The sequence below is a fragment of the Staurois parvus genome, unplaced genomic scaffold, assembly GCF_062004578.1.
Source record: "Staurois parvus isolate SC_StPar_1 unplaced genomic scaffold, SC_StPar_1.0 ptg000770l, whole genome shotgun sequence".
NCBI lineage: Eukaryota > Metazoa > Chordata > Amphibia > Anura > Ranidae > Staurois > Staurois parvus.
This window is the reverse complement of record NW_028318566.1, coordinates 883,106-897,332: the sequence shown is the minus strand read 5'-3', so window position 1 is coordinate 897,332 and position 14,227 is coordinate 883,106. Positions and strand designations below refer to the sequence as shown.

The following is a 14,227-nucleotide window of genomic DNA, read 5'->3' as shown; positions in this document are numbered from 1 at the left end:
GCACCAGGAGAAACCCAGGACCCACTGCACCAGCATAGAGTCTGACAATGGGTCCAAGGATTTCATCCCGATACCTAATGGCAGTCAGGGTGCCATTGTCTAGCCGTAGAGGTCTGTGCATTCCTCCATGGATGTGCCTCCCCAGACCATCACTGACCCCCCACCAAAACGGTCATGCTGAATGATATTACAGGCAGCATAATGTTCTCCACGGCTTCTCCAGACCCTTTCACGTATGTCACGTGCTCAGGGTGAACCTGCTCTCATCTGTGAAAAGCACAGGGTGCCAGTGGTGGACCTGCCAATTCTGGTGTTCAAATGCCAATCAAGCTCTATGGTGCTGGGCAGTGAGCACAGGGCCCACTAGAGGACGTCGGGCCCTCAGGCCACCCTCATGAAGTCTGTTTCTGATTGTTTGGTTAGAGACATTCATACCAGTGGCCTGCTGGAGGTCATTTTGTAGGGCTCTGGCAGTGCTCATCATGTTCCTCCTTGCACAAAGGAGCAGAAACTGGTCCTGCTGATGGGTTAAGGACCTTCTACGGCCCTGTCCAGCTCTCCTAGGGTAACTGCCTGTCTGCTGGAATCTCTTCCATGCTCAAGACTGTGCTAGGAGACATAGCAAACCTTTTGGCAATGGCACGTGTTGATGTACCATCCTGGAGTAGTTGACTGCCTGTGCAACCTCTGTAGGGTCCAGGTATCGCCTTATGCTACCAGTAGTGACACTGACCACAGCCAAATGCAAAACTAATGATAAACAGTCAGAAGAGATGAGTGGGGAAAAAAAATGTCAGTGGCCTCCACCTGCAAAACCATTCCTGTTTTGGGGGTTGTCTCATTGTTGCCCCTCTATTAACACCAAAGCAGCTGAAACTAAACAACCCCATCTGCTACTTAACTGACCAGATCCATATTCCAGGAGTTAATTGACTTGATGCCATACTCAGATTAAAAAGTGTTACTTGAGCTGTGTAGTTAGCTGAGGGGTAGAGTAGTTGAACTAGCATAGAAAGTAACCAGACACGCCCAGAAGTGGAGAGGGTTATGACATGCAAGGAGGGAACTGACTCTTTTTGGAGTGTCCATTCCCTAACAAGTTCTGAGGCTTATTGCAAGTCATTAGAAAATCATTTATGGAAAGGAAACACTGCAAGTAAAAACAGTACATGATTTTTAAAGTTTTCCATCCTCGTGACTCTAATGTTTTAATCCATGCCTTTTCATATTGTTATGTATTGGATTATTTTTGTATTTTGAAAATCTCAATAAAATATATAAAACTAAGCAAAAACAAAACGTCTGTGCTTTATTTGCAACTAAGGGCACTCTTTCGGTCATAAAAAGAGCACAAAGATTTAACCACACGTGAAGCTCCAGGCTTACTCCACATTTAGCCTTCAAACATTTTAGCAATGACTTGATGGGAACAAACAAAGAATGCCATTGCAAAATATAAGAAAGAAAAAAAAACATTACCAATGAAGCCAAGCTGCGAGAATTCTAAAATCATCCACTCCTCGGAGGGCTGCTGAAGGGCAAAGTTCTTCATTGTGCTCAGATAGTTGGGTTTAGCCACAATATCATCCTCCAGCTGTAGGAATAGAAACATAAAAGGAAATAGAACCTTCACGAGTAATAGAAGCTCTGTATTGTGCCCAGACCCTTCATTACACAGCTACAGAAATATTTCTTTATTAGGGCAAACTATTTATTTAATGACCCCTACAGGCCAGGTTAAAAGCATTGTTTGAGAAGCTTGAAGAATGATGTTAATTTAACATCAAAGGAGAAAAATAACACAGAAGCACAGTCTCCCTTGTCTCTAGTCACTGTCTATGTGGAAATGACTAATTGATAAATTACATCAGAAACATATATATGGTGTGTCGCGACAGGAATGGAAAAGCAAAGCCTTTTCCTAACATAACGGAGCAGCACAGTGTCTAAGGGCCAATTCACACTGGCTTGCGCTAAAATGTATAGAAAATGAATGTACATTTACATCCATTTTAGTTATGTTTTGATGCGCTGACATCTTTTGACATACATTTGTATATTGGAAATTATTGTTTTTTTTAGATGTCCTTCCATTGATCTGCATTTTACAACTGTGTTAAAACGCAAATCAGTGCATTGGTGTGAATTGGCCCTTCGTGGTTAGCACTTCTGCCTAGCAGTACAAGGGTTGTAAGCTTCTGAAGGACTAGCTGCATACATTGACAATGCTATATACAGTTGTGTCCAAAATTATTCAACCCCCACTGAAATTGAGTGTTTTGGCCAGTTTGACATTGCTTTTGATCATTCAGTCATCTTGCTTACATTTACATTAAAGAGGCACTTGTAGGTCAGACAAATATAACATAACAGTTATAATGAAATAACCACAAATGTCTTTTCTGTGCTCACAGCATTATCAGTTTTATTCAACCCCCAAGTGACATTCAATCTTAGTACTTAGTACAGCATCCTTTTACAGTTATAACAGCTTTTAAACGTGAAGCATAGCTTGACACAAGTGTCTTGCAGCGATCTACGGGTATCTTCGCCCATTCTTCATGGGCAAAGGCCTCCAGTTCAGTCACATTCTTAGGCTTGCGCACTGCAACTGCTTTCTTTAAGTCCCACCAGAGGTTCTCAATCGGATTTAAGTCTGGTGACTGCGATGGCCACTCCAAAATGTTCCAGCCTTTCCTCTGCAACCATGCTCTAGTGGACTTGGAGGTATGCTTGGGATCATTGTCCTGTTGAAAGGTCCAACGTCTCCCAAGCCTCAGGTGTGTGACGGACTGCATCACGTTTCCATCCAATATCTCCTGGTACTGAAGAGAATTCATGGTACCTTGCACACGCTGAAGCTTCCCTGTACCTGCAGAAGCAAAACAGCCCCAAAGCATGATTGACCCTCCACCATGCTTCACAGTAGGCAAGGTGTTCTTTTCATCATAGGCCTTGTTCTTCCTCCTCCAAACATAGCGTTGATCCATGGGCCCAAACAGTTCTAATTTTGTTTCATCAGTCCACAGAACACTATCCCACAACTTTTGTGGTTTGTCCACATGGCTTTTGGCATACTGCAGTCGACTCTTCTTATTCTTTGGAGACAGCAAGGGGGTACGCCTGGGAGTTCTGGCACGGAGGCCTTCATTACGCAGTGTGCGTCTTATTGTCTGGGCTGAAACTTCTGTACCCACATCTGACAAATCTTTTCTCAGTTCCTCAGCAGTCACACGGGGACTTCTCTCCACTCTACGCTTCAGGTAGCGCACAGCAGTCGAAGTCAGCATCTTCTTTCTGCCACGACCAGGTAGCGTTTCAACAGTGCCCTTTGCCTTGAATTTGCGAATGATGCTTCCTAAGGTGTCTCTTGGTATGTTTAACATCTTTGCAATCTTCTTATAGCCATTGCCCTTCCTGTGAAGAGAAATCACCTCTTCTCTTGTCTTCCTGGACCATTCTCTTGCCTTCACCATGTTTGTAACCACACCAGTAAATGTCTAGAAGGAGCTGAGTATCACAGTCATTTTAAAGCTGCCTAATTGGTGCTTATTATGCTTGATTGCTGCTCGGTGACATCCACAGGTGTTTTCAATACCTGATGGAAAGCACCTGTATGAACCTCTGTTCTTCAGAGTGGTAGTCTTTAAGGGGTTGAATAATTGTGGCAATGAAGAAACCACATAAGAACCATTTACTACTGTATTACATAAACAATTGATGTCATTTTAGTTGCATTTGGGTAGTTACAACGTCCTTGTAGGATTTGATTCTGAATACAATTCCAAATGTACACTATAGTCCCTAAACCCCTTTACAGCATTGGGGGTTGAATAATTTTGGACACAACTGTAGGTACCTGTAATAAATAAGCAACATAACGCAAAATAACAATCTGATCTGAGTCCTATAGAAGCAGCAAACATGGCTCTTCGCTCACCTCTTAGCCCCCAAATTGCATCATTCCACCATGGAACCTATGAAGTGCAGGATAAAGAAACTTCCAAGAGCCACAGCAGAAAAAAACAGATTTTTTTTTTTCTTTTTAACGATCAGGCTTGAGCCTTCATTATCTGTTGGTTGCAACTCAGTGACTGAAAACTCAGCCTGTGCCTTACCTACAAGTTAGTCTGCTTGCTCATGCCCTGAAGAGAGATTTGTCTTAAGCTGGGTATCCACTGTGATTTTTTATTTTTTTCATTCAACCAGTGGGTTAAACAAAGAAATAAAACTCACAGATTCCTGCATCCACACAAATGATGTGAATGCAGGAATCTCTCCCACTGTGCTATTGTATAATGACAGTGGGGACTCCCTCTCCCCCCCCCTATCAAAATACAATGCCAACAATACCACCATCAGTCCCTCAAGCCAGAGTACTAGGTGTCATCCTAGACTCCAATCTGTCCTTCCAGCCCCAGGTCCAATCACTGACAAACTCATGTAGACTTCACCTCCGCAACATCTCCAAAATACGTCCGTTCCTAACCCTGGAAACCACTAAGCAACTCATTCACTCCCACATTATATCACGCCTCCTGTACCACTATCCCCTCCCTCCTAGATTGTAAGCTCCAAGGAGCAGGGCCCTCGAACCCCTCGTGTATTGTATTGTTACTGTCTTGTCTCATGTTCTGTCCCCCTTGCTACTGTATTGAATCGTATTGTTACTGTACTGTCTCGTGTACTGTCTCCCATTATAATGTACAGTGCTGAGCAAACTGTGGGCGCTATATAAATCCTGTATAATAATAATAAAAATAATAATAACTGCTGCAGGAACTGATCAAATGCTGGTCTTCCAACAGAAGAAGCTGGTCTAATGGTCAGCTTCTGTTGAAAGAAAGTCGTCCGATTCTTGCTGAACTAGCTGAATATTGATACGTGTATACCCAGCTTTACTCTTGTCTTTTCCTTAGGCTAAGTACACACGGGCCGAATATCAGGCGGTATTGGCCGATTCAACAGAAACTGGCTAACATTCAGCCCATATGTGTGGCATAGGTTAGCTTGAAATTAGCACTCTCAGCCAATGGCGCTGACCAGTGTGCTCTGGTGGGGGGAGGGGCAGTTCCCTTGTCAGAATACAATACCATAGCGGGGGAGATCGCTGTACTGACATAGCTTGTGTTAGTACATTGATCTGTCGGGTTTTTTTTTTTGTTCAGCCCAGTGTGTACGAGGCTTTAGTCTTCTGTCTTCTGACTGTAAATGCCTTGGATAATTCCTGTGAATTGTTTGCATGCATTTGTACTCATCTTGTTTCTGCCTATCCTGATCATCGGGCTGTTATCTCAGCTAATATCAGTCATTGCTCTATGTAACGGTTTGGAACCTAGACTCTGTTTAGGCACTGTTTTGTCTTCACTTGCTTTTACTTTTTTTTTTTTTTTAAAAAGTATTTATTTTTATTATAATTTAAAATTGTTTTTGGTACAGGCTATATTTTTTTTTTTAAATAACAAACAGTTTATACTTACCTGCTCTGTGAAATGTTATTTCACACAGCAGCCTTGGAGTTCCTCTTCTGGGGTCCCTCATGGCTCCTCCTCTTCTCTGTGCACACCCATAGGAAGACCTGCTGTCTTGCTCCCATCTAGGCTGTGTGTGTGTGTGTGTGTGTGTGTGTGTGTGTGTGTGTGTGTGTGTATGTATATATATATATATATATATATATATATATATATATATATATATATATATACACACACACACATATACATACAAACACACAGCATGGCTCGAGCCCCTTCCTCACAGTATTTGATTGACAGTAGCAGGAGCCAATAGCTCCCGCTGCGGTCTCTGAGCCTGTGAGAGGGGAAAGAAGGAGCCAGCACGTCTGCAGACGGGCACAGCACTGGATCGATACAGGACTCAAGTGAGTATTTAAGAAGGGGGGTGGGAGGAAGGACTAGTGAAAGTTTTTTTTACCTTATTATAGGTAATGTATTAAGGTAAAAAACCTTTTGGCTTTAGAACCACTTTAGCTTTATTATCACGCAACAGTTAACAAGCCCCGTATGTAATAGCATGGGCAGGTGACAGGTTCTCTTTATGGAGACTTCAGGGATCTATTAGACCTACCATGTCTCCCCTGTCTTTCACTGCACTGATCAAGCACAGATCCAGGGGCCATTATCAGTACTGTAACAATGATCACTTTTACAGAAAAACTGTTGCTAGCTAGGTGTCGCCAGTACCAATCTCATAGCTGCACCAATACATTTGCTCCCACCACTTGAGGTCCAAGTCATTTATAAACAACCTCATGAAAATTAAGTGGGTAATTGTAGTCTGTTAGACCCCTAATGTAACCTATGGACTCCACTGAAGCTAATCAAACACAGATCCTGTTCCACTGGTGCAAGGGAAAAAAAATCAACAGTCAACAGTCAGTGTTGATAGGGGAATGCCTCCTACAGCGCTATTGTGTTCCGCCCGGCATGGGAGTGCGAGGAACGCTATAGGAGTGCTATGGCCACTAGCAGTTATAACATGTAAAAAAATCTGACAGGCTAGTTGCACCCAAGTTGATCGATGGTAAAATATGCCTACCTTTACATGAATCAAAACTCGACCAGTCTCTACTGAACTCCATGTATGGCCAGCTTTAGAATTTATTTTACAAATTGCAATATGCAAGATAACATTACAGATGCTTTAATTAAGCTCAATCTAAAAAACAAAAAAAAACAATAAGTAGACCTACCTGCACATAGTATGTACCCTTTGACTGGGCATACATCATTAGGAAGCAATAATCTAGATTCTGTTTTGTTCTCCACCTGCAAAACAAACATTGATTTACATTGATATTCCAATGGCACATTTGGAAAGATGCAAGGGTAAAGATAATTACTTTTCATGTTGGTGACTATTAAAGCATCTATATTTAGTGTCTGAGACAGGCATTTAATGATTGTTATTTATTTCTAATTAATCAGAGAGCATTACAGGTTGTGTGTTTATCCTGCAGTGTTGGTATATCCAGGGAATGCAGCTCAAATAAACAGTAAGTTCTAGTTTGGCTTATTGAGGGCACCCAGCAGGTGTTCTTCCTATTAGAATAACTATGGCTGGATTATTCTTGACAATTTTAAGGCTTCAGTCCTGTTCAATTTGACGGTTCTCCTGGATGGCCCTGCTGGAGCGTGGGAGATGTTACTCCATCTATATTTTATTAAATAATTTGGTATATACAGCTTTGGCAATGTGTTAGGGCCTGAAATGCTCTCCTTTGAGTTAATCAAATGGAATGTATGGTGTATTTTTTAATCAGCAGATATTTTGAGATATTATTGCAATGGTTATGTCTGTAAAGGTTCTCTTTTATCCAGGTCATGGTAAAGCTTATAAGTGGTTAACAACTTTTAAGTACATTTGTTCTGTACTGATAAAAGACATTTCATCACTTCCTTTGTTTATGTAGCACTACCCCTTTATGGGTTGCTAAGAGATTTGGGTCTCTCTATAGTCCTACACATCCAGGCAATCAGCATTCTCCAAAAAAGCTTGCATTCAAAGTCAGAAATCAGTCCTTGAGCTTTTGTTTATTGAGGGGATTTGAACTTGGATAGGATAAGGGGGTATAGGATGCCCAAGGGACACGATAACTGAGGACAATCTTCCTTGAACTATTCACAAGCTTCTCTTCTGCAACAAAGTCTCAGTTGGAGAGCTAGCCAGCATTTCCTTGTTGTACCACCCCAGTTCCTAGATGAACTTCTCTTCACCCATTAACCTGGAGACTTTTCCTGAGCAGGGGATCTGGCTTCTGTCCCTTTAAATGAGGTGAACAGTAACTAGTAGGGGGCTAATCTGGTTTCCCACCAGAGTGCTCCTTCTCCTATCCACCCAGGGGGTGCAGGTGTATTCACTCAGATTCTCTCCTGTACCACCTATGGGGTGGCTGCTGCTACCAGGCCTATCAGCTAAGCTGCTTCTTCCCTGCCACACAGGTGGTCTTCACTCAAGGGGCCAGAGAGCTCCAAGTTTTCAGTCTTTCCAGCTCCAAGCTCGCAGGCAGGCCCCATTCCACCAGGCTTCCTGGCAGCCTTCTTCCTCCAGCCTTACATCTTCCTCCAACTCTCTACACTTCTCCTACCACCACACTCTTGCTACTGAGCAGGCTCCAACCCTTTTAAGGGAATCCCAAGCCCCTTGCCAAGCCTTCTGTTGGGGATTGGCTGAGGTCCCTCAAGAATGCAGCCGGCCACTCCCCAGATCCACCCACTGCCTCCAAGGCCATACTCTGAAAGCTTCAGAGCAGAGTTAAATTCCAGGAGGCTGGCCTGCAGAGTCTCTCAGCCCTTCTGGCTATTACACCTGAGCTGCTAACCAGCTCCTGTCTAACCATTAGGATTTAGCTCCCCTTAGCTAAACTAGGAGGGTGCTACATTTAAATAAGGAACGTCACCTAAAATCTGTTCACCATGATTTTATGATATGTATCAAGATAACATTACAGCCAAAAAAGAATGGAAAAGTAAACTACACACATAGCCAAAGTAGACTCAAAGATAAAGATCTGGCCATGTTAATATACACAACATAACTAAAAATACTACTATATGGATAATATATATGTAAAGCTTAAAAATAATATACTGTAAATATTCAGCCTAATTAGATACCAGCATCTATTGCTTGTGAATATGGCCATACTGAGTAATAAAGTGCAAATATAAACATGAAATGTTGTGAGTAGGTCAGACAGAATAAATAAATCACATTCATACCCCACATTCATATTGCTTTTAGTTTACTTTTCCATCCATGTTTGGCTAATGTTTTGACCTCATGATTTACATTACAGATTCTTCTTTTTCACTTCGGGATTGTATGTGTTTGGGGAGATTTCTCTCGGGCCGGCAGGCACAAAGAGTTGACGCATATATATATTTTTCACATTTTGGTAATTTAGATACCCTACTCCCTTTTCTAGGGGTAAAAGAATCTCCTATAATGTATCGGTGTTACTACATTATAGATTTTGTTTATTATAATATTGAATTTGACTGGTTCTTGCATTACACAGACAAGGTTTCATTGATGAGTTGTACATTTTTGGATGTTAGATACTCTTTATTGATGTTTTCTTTCTTCTTTTTTCTAGGATATATTTTATCCTATTTTATTTATTTTATTTTTTTTATAAAAAATATAACTGCTCATCCTCTTAATTAACTATTTGGGTCCTGAAGAAGTGGAAGTACCCGCGAAACGTGTAGACCTACCATGTAGGACGTACATGTATCTAGGAAAGATGTTTCTGTGTATACAGTTTTTTAACTTTTGTATGTAATGAATAAAATAAATATTCTGTGATTTTATATATTGTGACATTATGAAAGGCGAGGTGATTGATGGATGCTATGTGTCACCTCGCATGCGTTCATATCTAGGAGATATCTCTGCCACTATGGCAGAGGTGGTTGTGGACCTGATTTTGTGGCCCCCTGATGACCACCAGCAGGTGGCATAAATCAAGCAGGACTGGAGCAAGAAGTTGTTCTTGGCCTGGGACTCAGAAAGCTATATCTGAGTGAGCTGTGATTAAAAGATTGTGTTGTACAAGTAAGGAAAAGGTTTGCATACCGTTTTGTTTTTGTTGGTGACAGGGAGAAGCCTTTCACTGGTGAGATAGGAATCTCCTCTCTTTAGTTAGTGCCTGGATGGCGAGGGTTTATTTTCTATTTGGTTTTATTTATGATGCTTGCAACCTTTTTAATGAAACGGACGACAAGTCAGATTTTAAGAAAGCCCTGCTGTCTGGACTACCTTTTTCCCAGGGAAGGTGATCCCCCCACCTGAGCTACCCCCCACATATGGTGGATTTGGCAGGCGACTTGCTGAGCAAGTAGGAACATGGAGGAGGTGATAAGAGCCTTGCTGCAGGCCACTGCAACCCAGCAGGAAACCAATCGCCAGTTCGCAGAGGCCACTGCAGCACAACAGGAGGCGAAGCGCCAGTTTGCGGAGGCCAAACAAGCAGACCGAGAGCTCCTTAAGGAGGTGGCCCAACACCTGGTGCAATTAAAGGAGTCCGCAGGTCCCCTGCCAGTGGAACAGAAATGGTGCAGGCCAGCTATTTCCTGCAAAAGATGATGCCTGCAGATGATGTGGAAGCCTACAACACAAATCTTGAAAGAGTTGCTGTTCGTGAAGAATGGCAAAAAGAGCAATGGGTGGGATTGCTTGCACCATTTTTGACAGGTGAACCTCAAAAGGCCTATTATGACCTGGAACCAGATGCTGCCCAGGATTATGAGAAGCTGAAGGCTGAGGTCCTTGCACGCCTGGGCGTCACCGAGAACATATGGAGCAAGCCCAGAGAAGGGTTTATAACTGGGGCACCAGGATCCGTACCTTCAACCCTGGGGATAGAGTGCTGGTGCTAGTTCCCACAGTGGAGAGTAAATTCCTCGCAAAGTGGCAAGGTCCCTTTGAAATTAGGGAGAAAGTAGGTGAAGTAAACTATAACGTTTACCAGCCAGGGAAAAGGAAAGCTGAGCAAATATATCACGTTAATCTCTTAAAAAACCTTGAAAGGATGGAGAGAGTTTACTGGCAGTACCAAGCCCCCAAAAGGACATGGTCCCCATGACACCGCAGGTACCTATAACTGAACCCTTGTCAGTAGCCCAACAGAATGACGTTAGGGAGTTTGCGAGAGAGAATAGAGATCTTTTTCTCTCACCTACCTGGATTGACCACAATAATACAGCATGACATAGTTACCCAGCCTGGTGTCCGTGTAAATGTAAAGCCCTATAGAATACCCGAGGCCAGGTAGGAAGCAGTGGCAAATAAAATAAAGAACATGTTAGAGTTGGGAGTGATCGAGGAATCTCACAGTGAGTGGTCAAGTCCCATAGTGTTCGTCCCAAAGCCAGATGAAACATTCAGACTTTGTAATGATTTCAGAAAATTGAATAGTGTGTCTAAATTCGATGTTTACCAGATGCCTCAAGTGGATGAGCTCATTGACAGGTTGGGAACGGCCCGATACATAACTACCTTAGATCTGACTAAAGGCTATTGGCAGATACCCTTAACGGAATCTGCTAAAGAAAAGACAGCATTCTCTATACCCAAGGGGTCCTTCCAATATAAGCGGATGCCGTTTGGTTTGCATGGTGCTCCTGCCTCATTCTAGAGAATGATGGACAGAACGTTAAGACCACATCACCAATATGCAGTTGCCTATTTGGATGATGTAGTCATCCACAGTCCAGACTGGGAGTCTCATTTGGACTGGCTTAGTAGTTAGTAGTAAATTCGCTTAGGAAAGCAGGTCTTACCACCAACCACAAAAAGTGAGCCATAGGCTTGGAGGAGGCCAAATATCTTGGCTACATTATTGGTCGAGGACTGGTTAGGCCTCAGATCAATAAAATTAAGGCGATTCAAAAGTGGCTCCAACCTATAAATAAAAAGCAAGTCCGTGCACTTCTTGGAATCACAGGCTACTATAAGCGTTTTATACACAATTTTGCCACCATTGCAGCCCCACTAACAGATCTGACAAAAGGTAGGGGGTCGGTTATGATTGAGTGGAATCCTGAGGCGGAGACAGCATTTCAAATGTTGAAACAAGCAGGGTGGGGGGATATGTGACAGTATGAGCTACCCCCCACAATATATATATATTTGATTTTCTCAATATATTTGTGAATACCAGAGTTATATTCAAAGTCCCACTGAAATTGTCTATTACAAATGGTCTATGTATACGGGATGATATCCTGGTAGTATAAATTCTTTATTCATTGTACACACCACTCCTTTTAGTACATACTTTTATGGCTATACATTCCCTTTAATATTCACACCCATTCCATTCATTAAATTTGAGTTAGGAAAATCTTTTATAAGTTTTATAAATTTAACCTTTCAATACCACCATATGTCTAAACAGTGAAGTGGCGAAGTTATTTACCCAGTGCTGTTCATAAACAATCTGAGGGGCTCTGTACCTTAGGATCACTGTGACTGATCTTAGAGAGACCAATCACAGTGATCACAGGATCTAAACAGCGTGCATTTACATCTGTAAACCGTCCCTCTCCTCTTACAATGGAGGAAGGGGAGGAAACAGGAACTAATTAATTTTGTTTGACTGAACCTGAGAGAGAGACAGTGCACCCTGCAAGCCGATGCTGCGCTTTGAACAACCATTAGGCCCCTGTGCACAGTGAGCATTGGCTGGTGAGAAGAAGGATCGCTACCCGACTGTCAGAGGAGTCTATGACTACATAGTGCCTTTTTAGACCATTTTAATTTTAATGGTCCACATCTTTTGGTAAGAGCCACAGTGTACCAGTTATGTACGGCTGAATGGGCTCACTTGGCACAACTGTGTGGAGAGGTGCAGCAATCTCTATTGAACACATTTTGACCCTTTTTATCTTGAATGGTTGATCATTTCTGGTAAGAAGCTGGTGTCTGGTTTCTTGGACACAGTTTATCAAGATTTGCACTTTTAAGTTAAATACAGCACCTTTGCGTAATTGATGGACACTTCAGGATTTTATGGATGAACTATATATATGCACTTTAATGTATATATTTTGATTTGCACTTTAAATAGTGGATCGATTTTGATTGTATGGTGTATGGGTATATTCACTCACCAGACTCTTTATTAGGTACACCTGTTCAATTGCTTGGTAACACAAATTGATAATCAGCCAATCATATGGCAGCAACTAAATGCATTTAGGCACCTAGACGTGAGGAAGATGACTTGCTGAAGTTCAAACCAAGCATCAGAATGGGGAAGAAAGGGGTTTTAGGCAACTTTGAACATGGCGTGGTTGTTGGTGCCAGACAGGCTGGTCTGAGTATTTAAAAAATTGCTGATCTAATGGGATTTTCACGCACAACAATCTCTAGGGTTTTGCAGTGAGTGGTCCGAAAACGAGAAAATATCCAGTGAGTGGCAGTTGTGTGGATGAAAATGCCTTGTTAATGTAAGAGGAGAATGGGTAGTTTGAGATGACAGAAAGGCAACAGTAATGCAAATAACCAGGCGTTACAACCAAGGTATGCAGAACACCATCTCTGAGGAGAGTAAACATAAAAAAATAAAATATTGTGGTTGCATAAGTGTGCACACCCTCTTATAATTGGGGATGTAGCTGTGTTCAGGATTAAGCACTCACATTCAAAATCATGGTAAATAGGAGTCAGTACACACCATCATTTAAAGTGCCTCTGATTAACCCCAAATAAAGTTCAGCTGTTCTAGTAGGTCCAGGGGCGAACTAACCATTTGGAAACTCGGGCACTGCCCGAGGGCCGGGGTCAGTAGGGGGCCCCATGAGATGCCCCTTGTACCTTTTTCATAGGCTTTTTTGAGTTTGGGCAAGGACACAGGGGGCCAATGATCCCCTATTGCCTGGGGGCCCCATGAGTTGTCAGTCTGCCCGAGTAGGTCTTTCCTGACATTTTCTTAGTTGCATCTTACAGCAAAAGTCATGGTCCGCAGAGAGCTTACAAAGCATCATAGGGATCTCACTGTTAAAAGGTATCAGTCAGCAGAAGGGTACAAAAGAATTTCCAAGGCATTAGAAATACCATGGAACACAGTGAAGGCAGTCCTCATCAAGTGGAGAAAATATGGCGCAACAGTGACATTACCAAGAACTGGACATCCCTCCAAAATTGATGAAAATACCACAAGAAACCTAGTCTGGAAGGCTGCCAAGAGGCCTACTGCAACATTAAAGTAGCTGCAGGAATATCTGGCAAGTACTGAGTGTGTGGTACATGTGACAACAATCTTTTGTTTTCTTATGTCTGGGCTATGGAGTTCAGTGGCAAGACAGAAACCTCCAAGCCCGGCTAAATTTTGCAAAAACACATCTGAAATCTTCCAAAAGAGACCATCTGGATCAGTCGAGCAGCTAAGGAGTGGCCATGGGATGTCACCGTGTTTATGACTTAATCATGAACCTCCCTTACACACAGTTTCTACCGATATCAATATCTTCAAATATGTACAGGTTGTATTCGGGAAACTGATACATTATTGTTCAGCATTGAATTTCGTGTCTAGGGATACTAAACTCAGGGTATCTTGGATAGGCCTGTCACCAAGGAGGTATCTGACAGCTATGTCACCTTCTGTATGCTATAGCTTAGTCATGTATGATCTAGATTTGTTCGGTAGAATTGTCCCTATTCAAATATATACATAATACTAATGTGTCTTGGTCCT

At 42.3% G+C, this 14,227-nt stretch overlaps 1 protein-coding gene across 1 annotated transcript in view; it reads right to left on the bottom strand.

The window, feature by feature from the left end:
• MGAT4B (alpha-1,3-mannosyl-glycoprotein 4-beta-N-acetylglucosaminyltransferase B) overlaps window positions 1-14,227 on the bottom strand; it is a 661,259-nt gene that overhangs the window by 191,607 nt on the left and 455,425 nt on the right. Inside the window, exons 7-8 of the mRNA XM_089654506.1 lie at window positions 6,713-6,788; window positions 1,480-1,594 (exon numbers count right to left, since the gene is read on the bottom strand). Of these exons, the coding sequence (XP_089510632.1) occupies window positions 1,480-1,594; window positions 6,713-6,788 (191 nt within the window). The remainder of the gene's footprint in view (window positions 1-1,479; window positions 1,595-6,712; window positions 6,789-14,227) is intronic.